This window comes from Columba livia, chromosome 17 (assembly GCF_036013475.1).
Source record: "Columba livia isolate bColLiv1 breed racing homer chromosome 17, bColLiv1.pat.W.v2, whole genome shotgun sequence".
Classification (NCBI taxonomy): Eukaryota; Metazoa; Chordata; class Aves; order Columbiformes; family Columbidae; genus Columba; species Columba livia.
In genome coordinates, this window is record NC_088618.1 from 236,320 (window position 1) to 257,890 (window position 21,571).

Here is a 21,571-nt window from a genome sequence, read left to right on the forward strand (position 1 = left end):
GGGCTTTTAACATTTGGCATTGCATTTTTTTCTTTCCATTTCAACATGAGCCAAGGGGAGGGGCTACGAGAAAAAAAGTCTGCAGTATTTTGATCTTTGTGGCTTTATATGTTCTTCATAAGCTTTGTTTGTTCTACTGCCAAGCTTCCTTTGTGTTTAAATAGATAACAGACCAAGACGACTAATCATTTCCAATAAAAAAACCCGCCAAACCCAAAGCATTCCCTTTCTTTTCCCATTAATTCTTGTAAACCCATGCTTCTAGACAGGCCTCATGACCTAAGTACTTCTGACTTTTTTTTTCCCCTTTTCAAAATAGCCCAAGGCCCAGACAGGGCTCTGTGCTCTCCAGATTTCTGAAAGAACCTTGAAAAAAGGCTCCACGAGTATCTGTGGGAGAAGGTAGCTTTAACTACGATGTCTGGAGGTACGCTGTGCCTTTAGAAGAAAAAGCGGCATGGTGGTTAGTGCCACCATTTACGACTTCCTTCCTCTTTGGAGTCTGTAGGTTATTTATGGAGAAAGAAGAAGCTGCACGTTTCACACAGAACTATGGCTGTGTTATGTAAAATGCATGTTGATTGCGAGTTTACTAGTGAGAGCTGGTATCTGCTGTCACTATTTTGAGAGGCTTTACATTTGAAGAATGTAACTTAATCAAAATCACCTAGTGTCGAGGGTTAAGATTGCGGGGTGACAATAAAACCCTGGCAGATGTATTGTTAACCCCCTCTCCCCCCCACCACTTCCCCCTCCCTCTCCCCCCTTTCCACTCAGGACAGGCGATTGGGAGGAAAAGAAGCACAGAGTGAAGAGAGTTGGAAAAAAATAAAGATGTTTTACTAATGCTACTAATAAGAATAGAGAAAATAATACAAAATATACAAAACCAATCTTGAAAGTCTCAGCAACTGCAGAGCCGGCAACCAAAGTCCTGGACTGGACTCTGCAGCCAACCGGAGCTGGATTCAGTCTGTCACTAGGCCTCAGTTCGCAGGGACGACTAGCAAGGTCCTCTCCTAATGTCACCATAAGCAGAAGGGAAAAGGCAAAAGGGAAAAAGGGACGAGATCCTCGTGATCTCGCACTTTTATATGCAGTATTCACGTGAATGGAATGTTATACACAGTTGGTCAGTTTCTTGGTCACTTGCTTCTCGTCGCCCCTCTCGCGAGATGTCCATCCCTGCTTATCAATAAGTTTGCATTCCATTGCTAGGTTTACCAAAACATGTGTCTGGTTCTCCAGGAAAATGCAGTTAATATGAAGGCTTTAGCTGACAGGAAAATTCACTAAAAGAGAAACTTGTTTTTAGGAAAACCAGGACACCTAGATTTTACTGCTTATTGAAGTAAATAAGGCTGAATGTCTGAAACAGAAGATTAGTTGGATCAATGAATCATGGGTAATCACCAGTGCAGGGGTTTTTACATTAAAGAAATGGTTTTATAATGAAAATAACGGAGTTCAAGATACTGCAGTGACAGTTTTTCTTTACCTTCTTAAGGTTTTTATCACAAAACCAGCTTTTTAGGACAACACGTTTGTGTGGTCAAAAAGTTGTATGTTAGCCAACAGCACAAATAGATGCTACTATGATCAGTAGTAGAAAGGGAGAATTATATGAAATACTAATCTGGGTTATATTTCTGTGGAGGCTGATCTTTCAATATACATTTCCATGGTCTCTAAGACTGGCTGTCTGTATTAGACATATTAGATTAATGCTCCAAATGGAAAAGTAGAAGATATAGACTTGAACAAGCTTAATGAATTTCCCTGTCTTGAGGTTATCTTATACCCGTCTCTGAAGGGAAAGACAAGAGGAGGGCCCTCAGCAGGTCTAGCAGAGTGCATCCTGTATATCATCTCTGGCAAGATATAAGCTTATCTGTTTTATTTCCAGGTATATTATTCCTGTGGTGCAGTGGTGGAATCGATAGAAAGAGGCCTGATTTTATCACCAGGTTTTCCGAACAACTACCACCCAGGGACACACTGTGTTTGGCAATTTTTTATTCCCATGAGAACCCATCTTATCTTGGAAATTTTTGATTTCGATATTTTTGAGAGCTCTAGTGAAACTCCAGCCGCCTGGGATGTCTTTTCAGCCCCTGCTAAAGCAGGAAATAAGGACACGCCTTCTCTTGAGGAAAACCTGGATTTTGCTGTCCGTACCACAAAACCCTCTCTCCAGACCAGGATGTCGAAGGTGGCTCAGAATCTGAGCAGCACAGGAGATCGGTCAAAGGACATTGCTGGTCACCTAGATGAACTTCCAGGAGCTGCCTCAAAAAAAGATCAAGCCAAACAAGAAGAAAACCAGTCGAAGCAGATGAAGGAATCCAAAGCAATTACCAAGGCTCAGCCAGAACTGCCATTCCCTGTGGCTGGTAGTGCCACAATGCGAAGGCAAAATGCCAGTGGCCTGGAAACAGAAGAGGATTTGAAAGAGAAAATCTTGCTTGCTCACCTGGCTGCTGGTGAGAGGGAGGAAGTGACCGCAGAGAGCTGGACTCCTCCCGCAACAGCGCTGCCCTTGGAAACCTCCTCCAGCCCACAGTCGGCAGTGGACACCTGTCCCCACGATGTATTATATGTTTCTGATCTCATCACATTTTCCTCTCGCTTCTGTGGACCAAGTTCACCTTTAAACAAGACCATGGTCTTCGGTTCCTCTCTGGAGATGGTTGAGGTTATCATGGAACTGATCACCACCACAGACCGGGGCCGAGGCTTTGCAATGCTTTTTGAATACAAGAACATCACTGACCCCAGTGCTGTAGATGCTGTAAGGCAAGAGACAAAGGAAAACATGATGATGCTGGCAATTGCAACAGGAATCGTCATCTTTGCACTTGCTTTCCTCTCTACCCTCTGCATAGCTTGCAGGTAAGATGATGCATATCCGAGCCTTTGAAGCATGTGCTATTAACCATACAGGAAAAAGGCCAGAAAATGAAGTTACATTTCCTTTCCTCTGCTAATGCTTGCTGTCCTTTAAATGTAGTTAAGTGTGTGGATACAGAGGAGATCAATGCCAGTCACTACTCCTGCCATAGGCTCCTCAATTTTCTTTCCCAGTCCCACAGCACCAGTGCTTCCATTTCATTGTCTTTTTCCTGCAGAGATAGATACCTGAAGGGTGAGGACTTTCTTGGGCATTATTTTGTCTCAGTGGCAGTGATACCTTTGAATCTCAGTTTTGGGACGCTAGCTGGCCAACGGACAAATGCAAAATAGAAAGATCCTCCTCCCGAGCAGGCCGAGCTGACAGCCACTGTGTCTGAAAAGTGATTCCACAGTTTGACTCTAACCATCACTAATGCTCTGCAGAAGAGTTAATAATAGCAAAAGTATTGTCATTTAGAATTAAGATTAAATAATATTTTCCACTCTGTAGCATGTTTTACCCAAGAGACTGTGCAGGCATTTGAATTCCAACGCACCTCACGCATTAAGTGGTCATCTGCACATCCCTTTGGCTGCTAGGGAAGAGCTGAGAGCCATGGGGCAGTACCTGTGATTGTCTTCAAACATCATTCAAAATGAAAAGGTCAAGTGAGATGGTGGTCAGGCTGGGTTGCTGATTTCCAGATCCTGATGCTAACCAGTTACATGGCTAAAACCAGCCAGTGGCAAAAGGCTACGTCTCCAGTCAGTAGCTTTTATTTTACATATTTCTTTTATCTATATCTAGCAAGAGAAAAATTCTCCACCTCCCAGCATATGTTTGCATTTTTCTTACTTAACTGCCTAGTGAAAACATTTTTGTAGAAACAGCGATTTTTCTTTCCTTCCAACAAATTCAAAACAGAGCTCAAGCTCCCCAGGTTTTTGTCAAAACAAGCAGTATTTTTCAAATGTTTTTACTTCAATGAAAACATCAGGTAAACTGAAACAAATACTGTCTCTTGCAGGGCTCCACTGTGGTGCCAGGGTATTAGCAACAGCATTCATTTCCCAGTGACAGCATGCGACCTGTCTTCTCTCTTCCTGCAGCCACTGCCCCATCTACTGTGCATCCTCCGACCCAAAAGGCTTCAGGATTGCCCCAAAAGGCTTCAGGATTGCCCAGGATTGCCCAGCCACTCCTGGCCACTTGGACTGGTTGGACAGAGGAACTTTGTTTTCCTCGTCCTTTTGGATGCTGCATTTCTAGCTCTTGCTGAATAAACACAAAATATAGGCCGTCATACTGAGTATAAGAGAACGTGGGCAAGGTGGTGAAGCTTAAATACACTCTCTCTTGCTGTATATAGAAATTCCTGCTTTCAAGGTTTGAGCTTTTCATAGTCGTAAGAGTTAAACTAGCATGTGTTACATCTAACTAACCTTTTTCCTTTTTAAAGAGTATGCAGAACACTAATTTAGACCACAATTTTTTTGCTAGCTCTAAAGGAAAATGTCTGGTGGAAAATGTCTTCCAGATAGTAAATACTTTATTTTTATACCCTTGCCAGTCTTCAGAAGAGACAGAAACACGCTTCCTTCACTATGGCAGCACTCCGGGCTCATACGCATGTTCAGTTGGCTGTTCTTGCTCCATTACTCCTATTTAATTTCACTGTAACTAGCCATGAAGCAGAGCACTATTCAAACCAAAAGCACACTGGCTACCTAAGACCTCGCTGACTGAAGCCAGGCCATGGTGCTCACATGCACAGTTTGGATTTTTGCTTGTCAGATGTTTACAAAGTAAGGTAATAGGATGCTTTTGCTAAACAACAAACAAATACAGAACAATTTCCACACCCCCACATCCCCCCCAAATGTTTTTATGTTCTGGTCACTGCAAATACATCCTACCAGGGGTCCTGTGCCACAGGACCAGGATTAGACTTGCTTCTTGTAACACCAGCATCTCCTCATTGCCCTACAACTCTATTTTTTTTAAAAGGAAGATATGTATCAGTCAGCTATTGACTGTATACAGATAGAGACCATCCCTAGACCTTTAGCCTCTTTAAGGGCCATTTGCTATCCCAACTGCTTATATTCCCTGCATGCTATCCCAGGGAGGCCTTGATTACAATACTTCATTTTTTGGTCAGATTTAAAACATTTAAGTGGGGTCCAACACATGTGGAAGCCATGCCATGCTCTGTGCTGAGTAAGCTCACTTGTATTGCACTGGAAGAGTCTCTTTTCCCCTCTCTACTGCGCTGACTGCTTTGAGGATATTGGTCTCTGGCCCCAGAACTGCTGGTGCTGGCTAGAGCCTGCCAGCACTTCCCAGCTGTGGGCTGTTTAATGCAGCTCACAATAAGACTGCAGAGGCCATTAACCATATCTAAACGCCTTTCAGTTTGACCCCACAAAACCCTATTTTATGCTTTTTGCCCTACATAAGTGCTTGAAATGAAGTGTCAAATGTGTATTAGCTACAGCCCATCCTCACTGCAGAAAATGTCAGGATGGCAAGGGGTGGACAGCGGGGAGAGATTAAGATGCTTTAGGAACACAGCTTGCTCAGAAATGGGACTGGCTATCTAAGGCATGATAATACCCTGACTGGAGTGTGCATCGCAAAGGATGCTAATGGTAACCTCAAGGTCTTGGCCTTGTAAACTTGCCTTTCTTTTCTCTTTTTACTTTACTTGTTTCTCTTGGTACCAGGTTTAGCTGTTTCCCCACCCCCTTCCATTTCTATCTGCTGCTCTTGCTCAGCTAAAAGTAGCAGGCTCTGCCTTGCCAGGGGTAGGAATGGCCTGGGATGGGCTTGGCACCCACTGCCACTCCAGTGCACCAAGTCATCTGCAGTGTCTGCTCAGGCTCATTGCATTCAGCCAGGGCAAAGCTCTCTGGGGAAACTCCAAGTCTCTGCCACACTGCAGCTTTTGTTTGCTCTTTGGCGAGGGAATGAAAGCTTCAGTTGTTAGTTGGCCAATAATTCTAATTACTTTTGGCCACGAAGCCTGGCTTGAGTAATGGGGTATTTTTCATTTTCTTTCCCAAGCCCCAAGAACAACAGACATGTCCACTTTATTTAATTTTAATCCTGCCCAATGTAGTCAGACTTTTGCTCGATGGTTGCAACCCATGGATTGCAACTACATTTTTCTTCTGCATAGCCTGCCAATTACCTGTTTCCAATTACAGCCCCCTAAGTGTGCAGCTATTTCATCAAGTCATCGCGTGCTGGCATCTCTCTCCATGCAAGCCGCCCAGTCACTGCCTGCAGCCTCCTTGTCACCTGGGAGTGAAACTTTTCCTTCATCATATAATGCCCTCCTAGAGAATCCTGGTCACTTCGGGGCCAAACCCACACCTTTTCTCTGCCATCTTCACGCTAGGCACAATCTAGAAACCTTTCTCTGCCTGTTGTAGCCGTGTCCTCCCATTCCTGTCCCGCTCCATATCAGGCTGGTTTAGTTAGAGACCTAAGGCAGCTAGACGTAGCTAGCGCTGCCTCCTGGGGAGCGCAGGACAATTTCCGTAAAGCTTCCAACACGCTTGAATTTTTTTTCATTTGACAAGTTTGAAGAAACTTTTTTTAAAAAAAAAAATAATTACAACTTTTTTAAAAAAAGAATCCAACTTTTTAAAAAATTATGGCAACTGGTGTATTTGCACGTTGGCTGTCTTACATCCATGAGCTGCACACTGATCTAAATCACTGATCTCCTTTGTGGCAAGGCGCTGCAGCACACCACAGGAGATATAGTCCAACTGGAAAATGAGCTAAAGACAGCCCAAGGTCCCCGGTCCCTCCCAAGCACTGTGGCAGCAGCTCTGAACAGAAGGGAAATAAAAAAATCTCAAGTTTCCACCAAAATTGTTGGCCAAATCTAGAAACTCCCTTGGTGTGTGTTGGTTTTCAACAGTAAATCAAATTGTTCAGTGGAAATCAGACACTCAATAACCGAAGTTTGATGAAAGGAAGAAGTTCAAATAGGGACATTTCAGGCAGTTACTATTTTTTAACCCTAATTTAAACTTTGGAAAGAACAGGATTCTTCAGTGCATTAAGGAAGGGCCTTTCCTGCTTTAGCCCTGAGCTCCCCCAAGAAGTAGTCCAGAGAGTGGCCGATGCTATTGTTCATCTGGAGTAACAGCTGTCTGGACCTCTCTGGATTAAATTCTCAAGTGCCAACTTGCTCTCCTGTTTTTCTGTAGTCTTGTCTGTATTCACTAGGAACAGTACTGGAGGTGCGTCATGGGTTTTTGTCCTCCCTCAATTCACTTGTCAGTCAATAAGCATTTTTTGAGAGATCCAATGATACAGTGAAGGAAGAAAACCCACCATGCCTGAGATGCAGCAGACGCTGGCTCTCGGCCAGCCTCATCAGGGGGCCTCTGAGCCCCCATTCTTAAAAAACAAACAGTAACGAAACATTGACTGAAAACTTGAAATCTTGGCTTCAACACATCAGTACAAAAAAACCCTTGCATGGAAGAGATTACATGCCTTAAAACAAACCAAGCCCTCCAACAGGAGGAAAAATGCCAGCCAACAGCACGGATAGCAGGGGAACAGTAACATGGGTCACATCCCGTCTGGTCATTGCCGTAATGCTCCCTGGTGTCTCTGCACTGTCCCATGGAGAACTGCTGTACACAAAGACAAAAATGCACTTGCCTCAGTCATTACTGAGTCCATTAGTGCCAGCCTTCCTTTGTGACACATTTAAGCCTAATTCATCCAAAAGTAAATAACGCCAGTTGTTTCTTAATCTCAGTTTTAGTTAAATTGTATTTCCCTTCAGCCAAGAGGTACGTTTCACCCAGTCATCATCAGCCATAGCAGTGTCTTTTAGTAAAATGTTCTTACAAATGAACAACATCTGATGCTCTCTGCTTGCTAAATATAATCAGGCATGCAACGCTGGCTACACAGATGAAATATTCTGTCTAACAGGATAAGAACGATGTCACTGCCCAGACCAAAGGCAGGATATCAGTCCCCCTGTTTAGTTACTGACGTGAAAGCAGCCGGCAGGGGTGAGCCCGGTGGGACTCGGCAGAGATCTGAACTCTGTTCCTGCTTTTGCAGTGATTATGGGAAGAAGATGACAGGTCTTTCCCCAGATCACTTCCCACTACATGAGCATATCACCTTCTCCCCTGGCCTCCACTCCTTGTGGCCCCGAGTCTTTGCAAGTGTTTTGGATCCTCCTGTAGGCAGAAGAGCTCATATCCCGCTGAGTCCTTCTCACAGGATGAGCACAGCTGAGACCTTCCCTTCTGTGGATCTTGAACTCACTTGTGGGCTTGTTGTTGTTGTTGCTGTCTCTCCTTTTCAGGCAGAGAACGTGCCCCAAAAGGAGCTCATCCAACGCACTCAGTGACCAGGAGGTTAGTGCTAATGGCTTCAGCAATTTCTGTTTCTCTCTTTCATATTGGCTGTTGCACTGTTTATCTGACGATGTTTACTGGGGCATATTCTGAGTTGTAGAATGGGATCCAGAACTCTGCCGTCGATATCAATGAGCTCCAGCTGGTGGTGCCAAGTCGGGAGAATGAAAACAACAACCACTCTGTGAGCCAGGAGCAGGCGGGTAAGCGCGGGGCATCATCGGGAGCAGGTCAGGGCACCCCATAGCCCCAGGCCAGTTAATCAGATAATTTCTTCCCTGCAGTTCTCCTCGCTGTCTTGCCCATGCACAGCTGGAGAGCTGCTTCACAGCAAAAAGCCTTTGTTGTGGGAGCTATCCCTTGCTGCTCTCCCCCCTCGCTGGGAGGGTAATTCCCCTGGCAAGGAGCACCCACGAGCATGGCTCCAGGAGGCTGCCAACAAGAGCTGTCGCAGCACATGGCACTGCAGAGACACCGGGTTAGCAGAGCAAGTGTGTTGGGTGGATTCAGGCTGCTACAAACAACTTATGAAGATCCATAAATTGTGGAAGAGTTTCACCCGCCCTGTGCCTAACCTTACCTGGAAAGGATGAGCTTTACAAGGGTTATGTTGACTTTGGTCAGCTTTGACCACTGGAGCTAACTTTTTCCTGAAGGTCTTTATGGACAGGACTGCTTTACATGACATCTGCCTCACAGCGTGTTTCCAGGACAAGAACACCCCAGACAAGCTCCAGATAATGTCACACGCTGCAATTCTGAGTCACAACACATGAGTTGCATCAGTGCCCCTTTTGGTTTCTGAAGGCCAACAGAGAGCTACTTCACATTATGTTGCCACACACCATCAGTTTCCCACTAAACCATCAGCCATTAACACACAGCTCTTACAAGGATATTTTCATAAAAAGCTAATTCTGTGCTCCCAGCCATGACAATTTCCTATCTCCTTCTTTGGAGAAGTCACTGAGGAGGTTGTGGCCAGAGTTCTCCTAGCCTGGGACCAGATGTACAGGCCTTGAGGACACGTGCACACGCACAACCCTGTGGCCGTCCCTAGACTGTACGGCTGCCTGCGGGAGCAGCATCGCCAGGGTTCAAGCAAAAAGCACTTGGCAACAAAAAGCATAGCTCCCAGTATTTACAGGAATGAGTAAATACAAATAAAGCACGAGTTGAGCAAGTCTGCAGGTTTCTGATCTGCAGCACAACCCTGCGCGTTTAGTACAAGGGATTTCAGTTTGGGTCTGTCTTTATTAGAAAACAGACCCACGGGTCTCCTTTTGTTTTGTTTTTAAAAGCTTGCAGTTTCAGGAGAGCAAACTGTTGGCTTGGGGTTTGTTCTGGCTGGTGTGGCAGCCAAAGCCTGCTCTAGATTTTCTGGGAAGAGAAGGAGGAGGGTTTGTCATGGGAGAGACGGGAACAGATGTTTTGGACTCTTGCAAGCAGTCTTTACCGATTCTCTTCTTTTCTCAGTCACTTCCTGCAGAGGCAGCACAGAACTGTCTCCTCAGGACACCGACCCAGATGCGCCTTCCTCCACATCTGCAGTGACCACTGAAACCGGGAGCGATGAAGTGTTTATTATTTCTGCTGGACCTGGGGCCAGTGGGTTGAGCTTTACCACCTATAGAGTACAGGTAGGAATGCTCTTCAGCATCTCTAGCAAACCACAGGATATCCCTCTTGGACAGCACTTGTATCTGCCCATTCATGCTTGCTGCCACTTGGCAAGAAAGCCTGTGACTAAGCCAGTCAGTTCTCCTAAACCTCACGCTGAACTGCCATCAAATGCTGTGGGCTGTGATCCCCCAAGCCAGTATCTTCCCAGCTTTGAGAAGGACACGTGCAGAAGTCTGCCTTGGATGGGAAAGGTCTGCCCACAGGCAGCAGGACCATCCCTCAGAAATACATTAACTGGCAAAGATATCACTTACAGCAACCAAAGGACCTGGGAGTCAGACCTGTTCCTGCCCAGCACTACTGAGGGGTCAGGGAAGTTAATCAGCTTGTTACAAAGCTATTTCACTGCTATTTAACTAACGATTAACATTGTATGCTCCAAAAATCAAGCTCTTCAAGTGAAAACACTGGGCCCATTTCAAATACACACACAGAAACCCGGATCCATTCAGTAAGTTCTCTCTTATTTTAGCACTTTCCCTGCCTTCCTGATCAATTATGTGTTTAGAAACAGATGATAGCTCAGAAGTCTCAGGTCTGGCTGCTGCCTCTTCAATAGTGCCTGACAAAGCACACCCATTACAAGTTTATATTAAAGCCTTTTCCAGGTCAATACTCTCCTCTTCAGTGCCCTTTCTTTTTTTTCTCACAAGAGGACAAATAACCAGCCAAAGTAACTCCCATGCCCCAGGACAGTCCATGTAATACTCCCGTCACAGGTTACAAAACAAAAGCATTCTGCACCTCTGTACTTGATTAGTAAGTTAGCCAGGAGACCAGGCTGCTCAGGATTTTCCTCCACTAGCATAAGACACATACTGAGCTTTTCCTTCAGTTAGCCACACTAATTAACAGTAAAAAAGGAAGGAAGGAAAGCAGCTCTCCCGCCTTCCCTTGCCCAAACACATCACCTTCTGAGGAACAGGGCACTGGAGGCCGTGTCAGTGCCCAGACAGAGCACTCCTGAACACCTGCGCTCCCTAGTCCTTCCCAGGGCACAGAGCCTCACCTGGTGGCAGCCGCACACAGGTACAGCTTCCGGGCAGGAAACCCTCCTTTCCTCCCTCCTGTCCCTGCCCAGTCAGGATGAACAAATACACTTCAAAAGAAAAACCAACACACTGATGTCCTGCCATTCCTTCTGCAAGTCATTTAGCAAAGGAAATACGTATAAAAATAAAATACATAGTGTTAAATCAGCTCTAAGTGAACATAATGCAAAGAATTACAGTGACCTAGCATTTTATTCACAGAGGAGGCATCTCCTTCTCAGTCGTGCCCTTGCTGTACACAAGCAAGTTAATGCTCTCAACTAAATCCCTTCAAGAACAGAAAACCTACCCAGGAAGAGTGGAAGGACCTATTTAAAAGCACTTGGTCTTTATCCACAGCTGAAGACTATCCTCTCCAAGGCGGGTGTAAATTGAGCACAGCAGGCTAATTACAAACCTGCACTCAAATGAGATTTCCTCAGGCCACTTGAGTTACCCAGGGTTACTAGATGTTAGGAATACAAATGTGTTTACAGTTTCATTGTTAAATGTGTATTTTCAGGGTGTAAAATGCAGTTGGACAGCCAGCTCCTGACTTTAGCCTCTGAGCCCCGCTCAGGGTACGGAGCAGCGCTTCTGTGGGCCAGCGCTAGGCAAGCAGGACGGGTTCTCCCCTGGAATGCGGCCGCTGTCTTGGCAGGAGCTAAGCTGTCATCCTCATGTGAGAAGGCCTACGAAATCCCCAGCCTTCACAGTTTAATAAATAACGCCATCGGACTCACCTCACCCAGGGTGCTTGACTAGAGAAAGCAAGGTGTATGGAGCTTTCATTAAAAAAAGGATCCACATTTTTTTGCTGAGAAATGGTGGCTGACCACCTGGTCTTGTGAGCCTCAGCTCTGCTGGGCTGGAGCCACTAATAAATTGGCTTTTGCTTTTTACCTTTTAAAATCCATTTGAAGAGGTCAATCCCCTGTCAGGAGGCAAGAGCTGGGAGGGCCAGCACGCTGCTCCGTGCGCGGCCCACGGGAGGAAAGGGAGCGCGGGACGGCTTTCGGAGGGCTGCTGAGCTGTCCTCCAGGAGGGTCGTGGCTTTCTAAGTCTCATATAGTTTAATTCATCATTCAGCCTTTGGCTAACTTATAACTATGACCTCTGACTTCCGACATTACAAGTTTCTGAGTTTCAGATGCAATGGTTTAACTAAAGAGTATTATCATGGAGGCTAAAGAAACATTTTTTGCCATAACAACATTTTCAAAAATCTAGAAAATGCATTATTCATCCTCATAGTTACTTTCAGTATACCTAGCTCAAAACCAGTGGCTAGCTTTTACACCAGTTTGGAAGTAATTATAATAATATTAGAATAATAAATCCTAAGACAGCCTGAAGAGGCTTCTGAGGAGAAGACAGCTGGCTGATAGATTTATAAATAAAGATTGTTACTTTAATCCAATCTAAGACTAAGAGCTTAACATTGAAACAAACTTGTGCAGAGCCTGGAACTTCACCCAGATCCTACGGAGATTTTTCTTCGGCTGTAGTAGCTGATTTCTTGCCTCTCTGCCCATCCATTTCCAATATGACGTTCTCACTAAATAGTTTATTTAATTTGCACAAACTTGAGAGATGAACAGAAGTAACAAATGACAAGTGTCTGGTTTCTCAAGACTTTTAAATTCAGGACGGTGTGGGATTTATTTCAGACCATCTTTAAAGACTGTGTAAACTTCGGGAATGTGGATTTTGCATTACAGTATCACAGTATCACAGTATGTTTGGGACGGGAAGGGACCTCAAAAGATCATCCAGTCCAATCCCCCCATGGAGCAGGAACGCCCAGGTGAGGTCGCATAGGAGCACGTCCAGGCGGGTTTTGAATGTCTCCAGAGAAGGAGGCTCCACAACCCCCCTGGGCAGCCTGGGCCAGGCTCTGCCACCCTCACTGAGAAGAAGAATCTTCTCAAATTTAAGCGGAACCTCTTGTGTTCCAGCTTGATCCCATTACCCCTTGTCCTATCATTGTTTGCCACCGAGAAGAGCCTGGCTCCATCCTCATGGCACTCACCCTTTATGTATTTATAAACATTACTGACAACCACATCATGACAACCACATTCACGCAGCTGAAAATTAAAAATACATATAGAGTTGGGGAACAGGAGGCTTATATAAATGACAGGTGAAGTATTAGGAAGAACGACAGGAGATTCATAGGACAGTCAGAGATCCTTTAACTTTTCTATTTTTTCAACACACATCAAATTAAAGAGAAAAAGTGTGATTTAAAATGCAACATCAGAATGTATAGAAGAAATCTTTAAAAGTTATTTGCAGTTCATTCCCATATCAGATGAACTCTGCCTATACACAAGAGCTGCTGACAGTGGTTTAATGTGGTCTCACCTTCTGATTATGCCAATTTTACACCTCTCTGGATGTCCTCTTCTCCTGCTGAAACACATCTTCCAGCGGAAAAGCATTTCTTATGTGAAACTAAAACCTCCTTGGTTCCAATCTGGGCCCCGTGCCTCTTGTTTTATTCACCGCAGATACTGAGAACCAATTATTCTCTCTCTCTTTCTCTTTGCTTTTAACTGTTTTTATTTTCTTCATTTTCCCTAACATAGACTAAAGAGCACCACTTACTTCAGTCTTCCCTCCTGAATCACGCATGTATGGGATTTCTGCGTCTCTTCTTGCTTGCTTCTGGATTTCCTCCAGTAGGCCCCATCCACCCTGAAGTTTGGTTTCCGCTCAGTCACAACCAGAGCCTTCCAAGAGCAGAGCAGAGTGCAAGAATTATGGTTTACACAGTGAAATGTACTACTCTGGTCTGTCAGATATCTCCAGTACAATAAACCTGTAGATATTTGTTGTACAGGGTGTTTCAAAAAGACGGACCCAATTTGAAATCATCGAGTGCAAGTGCCTCGTGTGGCGCAGTCGCCATTGTGCGAACGCGCGGGGCCGGGGCTGCGCGCTCTGGGGAGGCACCGAGCGGCAACACGTCCAAACTCTGTGTCCCGCCCTTTCAAGGGGTCAAAGGCCCATTCACGGGCAGTTCGTGTTTGCAGAGATGCAGCGATTTCAAATTGGGTCCATCTTTTTGAAACACCCTGTATTTGGTTAGTGAGAGTGGGAGGACTTTATGCAACTGAAATTGCCCAGTTCAGCGTCAAACCTGAACTGGGGAAGCCAAGTCAACCTTTCACTCTGGGAAGGCAGTGAACCGCAGGCCCCGCACTGGGAGAGCAATGAGAAGCTGTATTCGTGTCTCTTGTCCTGAGAAGAGAACCACTGACAAAATCAGCCTCTTGTGCTAGCAGCATATTTTTTTAAGTGTTTTAAAAACCTTTTAATGAAAGATGCTGTAAACTTCATAGAATCATAGAATGTCCTGAGTTGGAAGGGGCCCAGAAGGATCATCAAGTCCAGCTCGTGCCCCTGCGTGTGACCACCCCACAGTTCACATCACGTGTCCGAGGATGTTGTCCAGTCTCTTCTGGAAATGATCTTTACTCTTTTCAGGACAAAAACCTAAAAAGAAGTGTCACAAGCCCAGCCTCGGTGTCCGACTGGCTGACTCGTGGTCACGCAGCTGCAGGCGCAGACGCTGCCGAGAAGGGGAACGTCCAGCTGGAAAGTCACCGTCCCAGACAACGGACGTGGAGTGCCCGCACTTTCCACGATCTCCTGGCTCCAATACCACAGCTACAGAAAAAATGGTGTAGCTGGACAACCAACAGTCCCTTCACAAAGCTGGTTGACAACAGTGTAAGTTGTGCAAGGAGTCCCTGCTAAAAAGTCTGTCCCCCATCTTTCTTACAGGCCCCTTTTAAGAAATGAAAGGCTTTCCTGAAGTACTAAGCAGCTGTATTTCCCAGCAGTTAATACCTGGTTAGGAAATGATCCCCAGTCCAGAAAAACACTTTAAAATGCCTTCAGACTAGATTATCTCATTTAATGTTCCGATACGTAACTTTTTTCCCTGGTTACACCTTAAATTTATTTTAATTGACATATTACTATTGCATTGTGAGGAATCCATAGGTGTGGGAGGGATATCTATGTTTCACCGACTGTAATCATCAAACTAACACCTTGTTACAAAGCTAATAGAGAATGCTGCTGCTTCTTTTAAGGTAGAAACAGAGAGCTGCTTTTCACAGCACGTCTACTAACTTATTATTGTTTTGTGTAGAGTTTTGCTACAGCTGCAAGATCCCAGGATGTCCCAACCAGGAAGGTAATCTCAGCCACCGAGATCGAGGGAGTATCAGAGCCTGTTTACTCCGACTCATCTGCCAGTAACGCCTCCTACCCCCTCACTCTGTCTGCACAAAGGCAGCGGAAGCTAAGCGCCTGCAGTCTGAAAAAATCCAGGTTTGGGAACCCTTATTTCGGATTTTTTGCCAGTTCCCCTGACGGCAAACATGTGAAGTCCTTGGATCCCTCAAGACATCTAGGGGCAGCATCTCCAGGTAACAGCCAAAGCCCCCAAAATCCTCTAGAGCCCTCCAACCCACTGAAAATCAACTTGGTCAACGATTCAAAAACAAAGGAGCTTATGGCAGAAACAAACAAACCAGTTTTTGTTATTTCTGAAGAAGGAGATGATCAACAGCCTCTGGTCCTAGCAGAGCATCTTAGTCAATGTGGAGACCATCTGTCAGAGCAAAATGCTGTGTATGCTCCAGCCGTGCCAGATAAACAGCCGCTGGTTCTGACTGTTGCGGGGAACAGTTCTGCCAGCTTCACATCAAATCTGCCCCTTTGGGCAAAATCCCCTGGTTTATACAAAGATCATGCGAAGGCCCACAGCTCTTCCAGCGACCAGCAGAGCTCATCGGTTGTAGATGCTGATACCTGTGAGACCTCACCGAACTGTGACAGCCTGCCTGCTCCTATGCCATGCCAAGCTTCCGTCCAGTGACACCCTCAGAAGACTGAAACATCAGCTCACAAAAACAGAGGCAACAGTGATCAGAGTGGAAGCTGTGCTAAGTAGTTGAGTGTAGCTGTCATAGATAGATGCAACTTTAAGAGTGGTGTTCTCTTCCCACCTGTTGGGATTGGGATTACAATCATACATACCATAGCACAGCACAAATGCCGTCTTCCCTTCTGCTCACTAACCTCACCTCTGCTCTTCTGCACGGAATTTTGATGTGGTTTATAGAAGAAAGCATCCTCTGAAAGGGTAATCCAGAGTGCAGAAAACCTTTTCTGGAATGAGAAATGGAACATCATCTGAGATGGATACACCATAGTTATATCTGAAATGTGAATCAGTCCTCTGTCACTGCAGTATCCCTCGAGTCATTCTGTTAGGAGCTATGAGTTAAATTCTGTTAGTAAGTATGTTTGTACAATGCAAGACAAGGGTTAGAATTCAATTATGCATGTTTGTGCACAATTGTGTAAATGTAATTTTATGCATTTCCTAATTTCTGCCCTCAAGCACAAAGTTTACCAAGCATTAGCCTCTCTAATATTAAAGACCACGATTATCTCATATTCTGACTCCTTAGAAAAGTGCGCAGACAAGCTGAACACCGGATGCCAGTTCTAGAGAAGTCTGGTGTAGCTTCATCTTTGTTAGATCTACATGGACTTAAAACATCTCAATCCACTACATTAAGTGACTCCTCATTGAAACAGGACCACGTGTACAAAACCACTGAACACTTGGATAGCTGCAGCTGCTCTGATCCTATATCCACCAGCTATTTATTGCTGGTCATGCACATTTAGTAGAGAACTACTTCCCTTCCTTTAGCAGGCAAGACTTAAAAGACAAAGTTAGGTGAGGCAAACTTTGAGTGCTCACTTTCTTTAGAAATGAACTACTAAGTGGCTGTGCCTCCGTGATTACAAACCCAGGGAATTCAGTGGAACGCTGAACCAAAGGGAAGCCTGCTGGTCCTATTGCCTTTAATAACCCCATGAGTATTTTAATTGCCTCCTGGTGATATTTTCCTGTCTTTGCAAGAGACTCCTGCATATTCAACCCACACCTTAGGAATATTTTGCTTTCTTAAATGAAAGAAATTCTCTATGAAGCTGTATTTGCAGCTGACACAGCACACTGTTTTAAAGCAATAGCATGTCATAAAACAGGTGTCAGAAAGAAATCTTCCATACAAGTCTTCCCCTATTATCAGCTACAGCATGTATCAAGTTATCTTAATCCTTCTGTGTAAAGGCATTTAAGTCCGATTCCTGAAATATTTAACTGAATTATTTATGATTTCACCTGCTATTACAGCTTCCATTTGCCACCTATTAATGTCTGAGATATGCAACACAGGATTGTAGGTTTTGCCGTATATTTTGATTATGTGTTTGCGTGTCCGTGTACACATAGACGCGCTGCACCGGCAGCAGCGAAAGCGAAACCAGCAAAACGTGGACAGCAAACAGGTCTCTGCATCTGCTGTTACCAGACTGCACTGAGTAGTCTTGAAGCACAAAAGTTGGGTGTGGAGTTTTTTGTTGTTTCATAAATGCTACATGATTCAACGTGAAGAGTTAATATATTTATGATTTAAGAAAACATTTAGAGGTCTTCAGTATTCTAATAATAACTTCCGCTGCATTGAATTCATATACATTGTAATTCAGAGTCAATGTTCTGTTACTTACTACATTTCTAAAGATTGAAGTACTAAAAATCTACTTTTGAAAAGTACTTGTGTTCAGTTATTTACAGTAGCTACATTTGAAGGGCTGGGAAAAAATGGCTTTTTCAATAAAAGCATGTTTAACTATTAATTTCTAAAATGTAATGACATTTTATTTATTATGCTGAAAGACTAGATGGATGGCATTGCCATCACATGGTATGCACCAGTACAGCAGCCCCTTAGCAGCTGTTGCAATGAAAGAGCACAAAAGCTGCTGCGGCGCTCGGCCGGGACTGTGCTGTCTGACTTCCCAGCGACCCCACCAGATAACAAGGTGCTTGTTTACTCCGGCGTCCTCTGCTCCCAAAGAGCAGATTTTGCTAAACCTGTGAAGACTGCTGCCAGAGGCCGGTTTCTGGGCAAGTTTGCATTTCCTATCACGGACTGCTTATCTGAACACTCGGTACCTCTTCCATTATACCTATTGTGGCACTATAGAGCCACAACTATAGATGGGACACTAAATCAGGTATCCTGTGTTCAGCATGGACTATATACATACACATGTTGAGAGAGGCCCTTCTCCTGAAGGACACGCAACATTCAACAACGCTGCTTACTCTCAGCATGGACGTGGGTGATAAACCAGGCCATTCGAAGGTGATGCCTTCTGCCACTGGAACGCACCGACGCCCAGCGCCGGGCGCCCGCTGCGGGTGCCCAGCCGGCAGCCCTGAAGAGCCAGCAGCGCAGCACGCGGGAGACTCCGGTTCCTGCCTCGCCGTTCGAGGTTCCTATTTTTCTAAGGCAGATAAAGAGGTACTCGTGTTTCATTTTGTAGCTTCAAAGAATTTATAAAAGAATTTCCTCCCCTTGCAGCCAAATGAACTATTTTGAAATTCTCCTTTTCCCCCACAGGCACAGAAACAGCTTCCACCCATGCTCTTCAAACAACTCTGTCCTGGTTTTGTTAAAAACCAGACCGGTTCTCTGTCAGTGATGTTTCTTTCAGCTCAGTTCTCCTAGGTGGCTGTACTTTTCTGAGGTTTAGCCTGCATATTTTTCCTAGGATGCTGTACTCGGTGCTGATAAGAGACCAACAGGATGCTGAAAAGGCTCATGTTTAGATTTATTACTATGGTAGCCAAGAAAGACTGATAAGTTTTGCCATGTTCCACCGTGAGGGGGGTGTGTTTGAGGAGGGGTGGATGGAACAGGGGACTAGAACTGACCAACGCAAGTATTCCATCCCATAATCGTCATACCCCTATATAAGAGGGTGATCACGAGGGTCACTCTTCGCCCATGGCCGGCGTCTGGAGAGGCCCGTCTGTCTGCCTGTCTGTCCGTCTGTGATCCACAGCCCTCAGGCCCTGCATCCTGCAGCCGGGTTCCGTCTGCAGTGCAGTCCCGCCCGGGACTCCCGGGGCCGGAGCCGCAGCTGGGCCGCCAGCCCAGCCCAGCTCTGCTGCGGAGGGGCGCCAGCGCCACATCCAGCACGCCAGACCGGGTTCGTAGAGTTTGTATATAACCTCTATTTATTAGTAGCATTAGTAAAACCCCTTAAAACTCTCCAACTTGCAGTCTAAGTCTCTTCCTTTCCCCTTATCTTTCTTATCATCTTTCCGATCTAAAGGAAAGGGGTGGCGGGAGGTCTGGGGGATAGCGGGGTCTGCCACGGTTTACTGCCGCCTTGCCTTCAACCTTGACAAAGTCACAGCACAAATTTAAGAAATTCTGAAAGCTCTGGGTGGAATAAAGTGCTCTAATATTTTCAGCTGTAAATATTAACTAGGATTAGTCTTTAAATAGCATTACTTAGGGCATTTATTCTGTTGCTAACAGTTCTATTACTTCTGAGAGCCATGCTGCCACGTTTTAATGACAGAAACCCTCACAGCTCATGCACGAGCTCGGGATTCCGTTTTCCTTTTGTGCTAATACAGCCGCTCCACTGTGCTCTTCCGCATACTGCAACCAGGCAGCAGATGGGATAAGCATGCTAAGCACTTGCTGAGGAGGAGGAAAATCGTTTCAATCACAATTGCATGGGAAGAAAAAACAAGTCAAAAAATGTTATGGAGCTAACAGGAGGAGTATTACTTTCAGTAAAACTGGATCTGAATAATGTTCACTTGGGCTTTTTTTAATTAATTATTCTGGAGTATGGTAGGCAATCCCTCTAGCCAGTGTGTTAGGTAGACTGAAAAGGACAAAAATATGTGGGCATTCCCTATTTTTCCATTATTGGGAACAGAGCTTCAAAATAAAGCCTGATGCTATACAGGCTGACAAGAATTATATGGGTTATGTTTCTTACTGTCAAGTGGTTAAAACAGTTGAGAATACAGGTTCAGTGGGAAAACAATCCAAGATTTAACACGCAGCTAGTGAACCCCAACTTTGAGGCTTCAGGGGAGCAAGAAAAATCAGCTTATAACTTCCTAGCAGAAACATGAACTGAGGTTTCCTTTCAGAAATCCCACCTTTAAGAGCAGTTGGTTACAAAGCATCCTACTTACAGCTGTGGTTGGTTTGTTCTTCCATGAGAAGGGCATGAGCCGCAACGTGACACATCTGACTCAAGCGGTGCAGTCAGCTACTGGATTTGATTCTAAACAATTCAACATTAATTTGCATTGCAAGGAAAAGATAAGTCCTGAGCCAACAGTTACCTAACAAGAGCAAGCAAGTAAAACTCAGCAGCACTGAAAAGAATACCCAACAGAGACCAAACACCGCTTCAACATATATTCATGGTCTGTCTAGAAATGTCTTTGATGTTAAACCTCATACGGCACACTTAGCATTTTTTATAATTCATTTCCTACGGAAACTAATGAGCTTAAGGGTGAAATTACCTCATTGAAAGTCAAAATGGTGAAGTTTGAAGAAAAGAAGGATGACCTGAAAAGCAGATTTAGAAGCAATCTTTGCATATTAAGCATTACTGTGGGAAATGGTATAATTAGTTTTCTTCAGAAGTTATTCCTTGGAATGGTATAAGTGGTACTTCAGCTCCCAAACATCATGCAGCAACAATGTTAGATAAAATAGAAAATTGCAAAACCCCCACACGTTCTTCTTAAAACCAAGAGATCCTTTTCCTAACTTCCAGTAATGCAGTGACTGTTGGTTTATTTCTAGGGGCAGACTGTACAAAATAAAGCTGCCTTCTAGTAGAAATTTCTAAGAGGCCATGAGAAACCAGATTTTCAGAGCATGATTTAGAACCGAGCATTCTGTTCTCAAACGTCCAACCCCTTCCCGCTGAGTCAATCGATTTCCCTCGGCTCTTGCTGCAGGCTAAGCCATCAGAGCTGAAGACTCGAAACAGATACAAAAATGATGTCTTTTGTTTGCAGAATGAATGAGCTAATGATGGATCTTTGACCGTCAAATACCACAATTTTTCTATTAAATTAAAGGAAAACAGTATCAGAGCTTCAACACAAATTTTCCTACAGAGCTGCTGATTCAAATACTTGAGACACTAAGAGCTCTCACATCAGCACGAACTGCTGAGATGAGGACACTGACAGCTATTCCAGCTGCAAAAGGCCATGTACTGTATTCTCCTTCTCACCACCATGCTACCGTCTTTCTTCATCCTTCATGGAGGAAATGCTCAGAAAAGCTTATGCTGTGCCAGAACTGATCACGCGACAGGGCATAAATCCAAAATCAGCAGCTTCCTCAAACTAAAGTAGTTACACGTCACTGGTTGACATAACGGGGTCTAACACACTTACATCCACCAATATAAGCGTTGGGCACGCCAAAACCATCACAAGTTTTAAGGTCTATCAGTGTGTCTTTATGTTGTACAGAACAGCACAGCATTTTCACTTTTACATTACACAACCATGAGTTTGCAGTTCTTTTAAATTTAGTCTGAAGAACAAATGATAGCTGGTTTAAGAGCAGCTATATGGATTAGCTATACCATTAAAGGATATCCAGCTC

At 44.7% G+C, this 21,571-nt stretch overlaps 1 protein-coding gene across 4 annotated transcripts in view; it reads left to right on the top strand.

The window, feature by feature from the left end:
• Positions 1-17,670, top strand: part of LOC102092877 (uncharacterized) — a 36,835-nt gene extending 19,165 nt beyond the window's left edge. For all 4 annotated transcript variants that reach the window (XM_065033273.1, XM_065033270.1, XM_065033272.1 and 1 more), the window contains exons 2-7: positions 1,907-2,892; positions 8,247-8,298; positions 8,399-8,501; positions 9,775-9,938; positions 14,508-14,753; positions 15,181-17,670. In XM_065033273.1, the coding sequence (XP_064889345.1) occupies positions 2,024-2,892; positions 8,247-8,298; positions 8,399-8,501; positions 9,775-9,938; positions 14,508-14,753; positions 15,181-15,912 (2,166 nt within the window). In that variant the 5' untranslated portion in view covers positions 1,907-2,023 and the 3' untranslated portion in view covers positions 15,913-17,670. The remainder of the gene's footprint in view (positions 1-1,906; positions 2,893-8,246; positions 8,299-8,398; positions 8,502-9,774; positions 9,939-14,507; positions 14,754-15,180) is intronic.
• Positions 17,671-21,571: the final 3,901 nt, after the last annotated feature.